This window comes from Octodon degus, unplaced genomic scaffold, assembly GCF_000260255.1.
Source record: "Octodon degus isolate 3935 unplaced genomic scaffold, OctDeg1.0 scaffold00155, whole genome shotgun sequence".
In the NCBI taxonomy this organism is placed as follows: Eukaryota; Metazoa; Chordata; class Mammalia; order Rodentia; family Octodontidae; genus Octodon; species Octodon degus.
The window spans coordinates 1,270,668-1,274,823 of NW_004524731.1; the positions used below are offsets into that span (position 1 = coordinate 1,270,668).

The 4,156-nt window shown below is 49.3% G+C and overlaps 2 protein-coding genes across 6 annotated transcripts in view; one reads left to right on the forward strand and one right to left on the reverse strand.

Moving 5' to 3' along the window:
• Positions 1-4,156, reverse strand: part of Mcph1 (microcephalin 1) — a 194,755-nt gene that overhangs the window by 82,456 nt on the left and 108,143 nt on the right. The window lies entirely within an intron of this gene.
• Angpt2 (angiopoietin 2) overlaps positions 1-4,156 on the forward strand; it is a 52,459-nt gene that overhangs the window by 24,956 nt on the left and 23,347 nt on the right. Inside the window, exon 2 of the mRNA XM_004642506.2 lies at positions 676-831. Coding sequence (XP_004642563.1) covers positions 676-831 — 156 coding nt within the window. The remainder of the gene's footprint in view (positions 1-675; positions 832-4,156) is intronic.

The window sequence follows — 4,156 nt, forward strand, 5'->3', positions numbered from 1 at the left end:
ATGCTACAGTCCCAGGCCTGAACCCAGCCCCTGCAATACCAGCCCACACAGCCCCACCAGCTGCTCAGCCGCCAGCCCCCAGCATGAATAGACTACCTACCACTTCCTCTCCCTTAAAGGGCCAGACACCTCTTGACACCCACAGGTGGGGAGCACCAGCACCCCCATCACAGCAGGGCCTCATGTAAGGAGAGGAGCAGGCCCCACAGGATTAGGGCGGTGAGACCCACACAGGGCATACCTCAGAGGGACGAGCTGGCCCTGTGCACTTGGTGAGGAGGCAGACCGGGCAGGCTCCAGGCGTGCCGCCTGGCTCCCTCACCTTCGGGCACTCACACTCCCAGTGTCCCTCTCCTGCAAGGCAGGCCTGAGGAGCGTGTGTCCCTCCTGCTGCCTGCCCCGCTGCCCGTGGCACGACCAGCTCTGGTATCACCCTAGAGATGCAGATGCCACAGAGACTTGTCTCTCCTGCACACAGAGTTCCGAAGTGGCCAGATTTTGGGTAAATACAACACCAAATTTTGCTGCTGGTATTAAGAAATGGAAAGCCTTCAAATCTGTGGCAAGATGCAGGGTTTCAGGTAGAGGTTTTGAAAGGACAGATGGCTACTGCTTAGCAGTCCGGAGCCTCACCATGGGACTAACACCTGCTGCCCCACACCTGCCCTTTCCCAGCTCGAGAGCTACGTCCAGGACAACATGAAGAGGCAGATGGCAGAGCTCCAGCAGAACGCTGTGCAGAACCAGACAGCAGCGATGATAGAGATAGGGACGACCCTGCTGAACCAGACGGCGGAGCAGACACGGAAGCTAACGGATGTGGAAGCCCAAGTGAGTAATGAGCGCCACAGCGGCGGTGCTCTGCGTCCTGGGGTTGCCGGGGGGATCAGGCACGACTGCGGCCGTCATGAGCAGGGGAGAACAGGAACCCACGGGAGAAGGAGAGGCCAGGGCTACCGATGGATGCCACGGGTAAACGTGGCTCTACATGAAGGCTGAGTGCATTCGGTCCGGAAGGGACACCAAGGCACCGCGATGCGCTTGGATTCCTTCACCCTACAGCTCTTTCCTGGACTCGTTTCCAAGCCCTCAACTTTTTGTGCATTTGGGAAATGAAAATCACTGGGGCAGAGAGCTAGAAATTTCACCTTATGTCGAATCTAGAATTGAGCTGAAACCTTAGTCTCTGGTAATAACCGATGCCCAGGGGACACAGCAGGCTGTGTACACACTCAGACCTCTAGCCACGAGCCCGAGTTCAGCTGGCTTGGTTTTGCCACTGCCTTGCAAGTGGGTCTGGGCTGGGCCCTGGGCTCTGCCAGTCACTGGTGCTTGCTCATGGTGACAGGGGTCTGGGCCAGAGCACTGAGGGCTAAGCTCTCTTTTTGCTTTAAGATTCTGTGACTACTAGCTAATAGCAAATAAAAGAATACAGAATATGAAAATACTAGGATGAGAGCAAAACATTTAAATAGCAAAGAAACCAAAATACCAGAGCACCCAGAGTTAAGCTGAACAAGACAGCTTGTGACTGTGAGGACAGCCCAGGGGAGGAGGACAAACCGCTGTGGGCAGAAGGAACGGAGACACTCGTCGCGCCAGCCTGCGGGGAGCCAGGTGTCCGCTTCTGACTCCCAGTCCTGGCTTCGCTATGGGCTGAGGGCATTGCTTTCGTTCTCTGAATTACAATTAATGCTTCATAAAAAGTAGTGTATCAGCTGTGAACTCCTCCTCCGGACACACTGCTGCATGTGGCTTCTTCTGAAAGACCAAGGTCCTGGGTGTGGCAAGGGGCACAAGGCCACAGAGATCACAGATGCCACGTGTACAGGGGACTCACATCCTCTCACTGTGTCTCTAAAACCACGCAAGGGGCAGGAAACAAGGAAAGTGGCAAAGAATAAAAAATTCTTAGGGACAGCCAGATAGCTCAGCGGATTAAAGGACCTCCTTAGGCAGAAGCAGGGGCCAGAGCCCCCGCCCCACCAGTCCCGCCCCCAGGGCATGGTGAGGTGCCACCTGGGACTTGGTGTGGTGGTACACGCCTGTAATCCCAGTGTTTGGGAGGCTGAAAACAGGAGGAGCATTACAAGTTCGATCTGTGTAATGAGACCGTTTTTTATGTACTATGTTAAAAAAAAAAAAAGATTCTTATAACAGGATACTAAACAAATTATGTAATTGCTACATCTGTCAATACCAGAAGACTTTAGAAACAATACAAGTAAACAAATACTTTACACAGTGGATCATAAGGCATTATCTTATTTGGCAATAAAAGCTAAAAATGGAAAGACATAATCTAAAATAAATACATCTGTGTATCCACAGTCGATTAGTAAAATAAGTTAGCAGTGGCTAAATAGCATTCCCTACTTTGGACAGTAAAACTGGTCGGCAACCACACTTATTCAAAAATGTCCATAAATATCAACACGTCTTATGTTTTCATATAATAGCAATAAAGAAGTGGGGCCGGGGAGATGGCTCTGTATAATAAGCGCTTCCCTGACAAGTGCAAGGGCCTGAGTTCAATCCCCAGTTCCGCCAAAAAATAAATAAATAAAAAATAAAAAGTGCTAAGTCACAGAACTGTGGATGCCTCTACCCCCCCATGAGTAAGTGCTTTCGTTGGGTCACACAACAAAAAAAAAGCCTACTGTGAAAATAAAAATCTATGACCCTGACAGGAAAATGGGTAACAAGAATTCTTCAAAGTCCAATGAGACACATGGCTGTGGCTGAGCAGCAGAGGCCATCAGGAGACCGAGTAGTAAAAGACACAGGGTGGAAAGAGAGGCTTGGTGGATGGGTAGGGGTGTGAGGACCAGGGGAGAAGGCGGAGGAGAAAGGAAGTGTGTGCGTACATGCACAGTGTGAAAACACACAATCGTATTGGTCACAGGCATACGCTGGGGCAAAAAAAGAGGCTGAGCTGTGTACCCAGCTCACTAGGAGCCAGCTGCTGACCAGTTACGGTGGTGTGAAATAGGTTTCAAGTTAAAGGTGGTGACTTCTGGTTAGATTCTTCACCTGTCAGAGCAAGAGACGGTTCAGCTGGGCACTGCTGTGCAGCTGGAGTCCGAGGGAGCACCCAAAGAGGCGGCTTCGGGACGCGAAACGGTCAGCATCCCAGGGCGCTGAGCCCAGGCCAGCCGGGTGAGTCCTCACAAGGGCCACCTGAAAACTCTGCAGTCACCCTGGGTCACACAGGACTCTACCTCTCTCCTAGACTGTCCTCATTTTATAATTCTTACAAATTATACAGAAGGTTGATTTTTCAATTCCACTGAGAAATAACTGACACAGAACGTTTGCACCAAAGAAGATGCAGGCTGGGTCTCTCCTGTGGCGCGAACCCCAATGCTGGCCACAGCCTTTCCTACGGACAGAGACCTATGCTCCGGCAGCGCTGAACTCGGCCAGCAGGGACTTGGGACCAGACATGCGTGAGACTGGCCCTTGAGCCAGGCTGGGGTCCTGGCAATGACGGCGACACCCAGCAAACAATGACGCTTTGAAGGACCCATGTCTCTGGCAACAGTTCTGACTTCATGAATGTGTTATATCACATCCTGAATAAGCACGACAGGGAGGACGTGAGTAATCGATCTTTCCTGCGAAAAGTCAGCCAAACGCTGAAGACCCTGCCGTGCGTGTTGTGGGAATACAATGGGGAAAGTGACACTGCACACGTCACATCAGAGGGGCCCACACAGCAGAGCTGGGTTTCCACTTTATATTGATATTTTATTGTTTCCTAATTGGTTGAAAAGATGTTTAAAATGGGAAAAAGAAAAAAAAATAATAAAAGGCTAAACATGCAAACTCGGAAATGCCAGGCTAAAAATGAGCTACATTTTTGTGTGAAGAAGGTATGCAGCTTTCTTTCTTAGCCTACTGACAAGTAAATATGAGAAGCAGCGGTTTATCTGAGCAGAGGGGAAAATATTTATGAACAATTTTTGATCTATGAAGTAGAATCGTTTTATACTCCCTCTTGTCTCAGTAAGTGAAATGATAAAATATAGTAGTAGTAAAAAATATAGTTTCACACAAATAATTTTCCAGAACTACAGACCACTTTCTAAAATAAAAATAGGGTGAAAAAAGTTTAACACCCTTAAGTGTTTTTTTTTTTTAAGTTTATTTATTT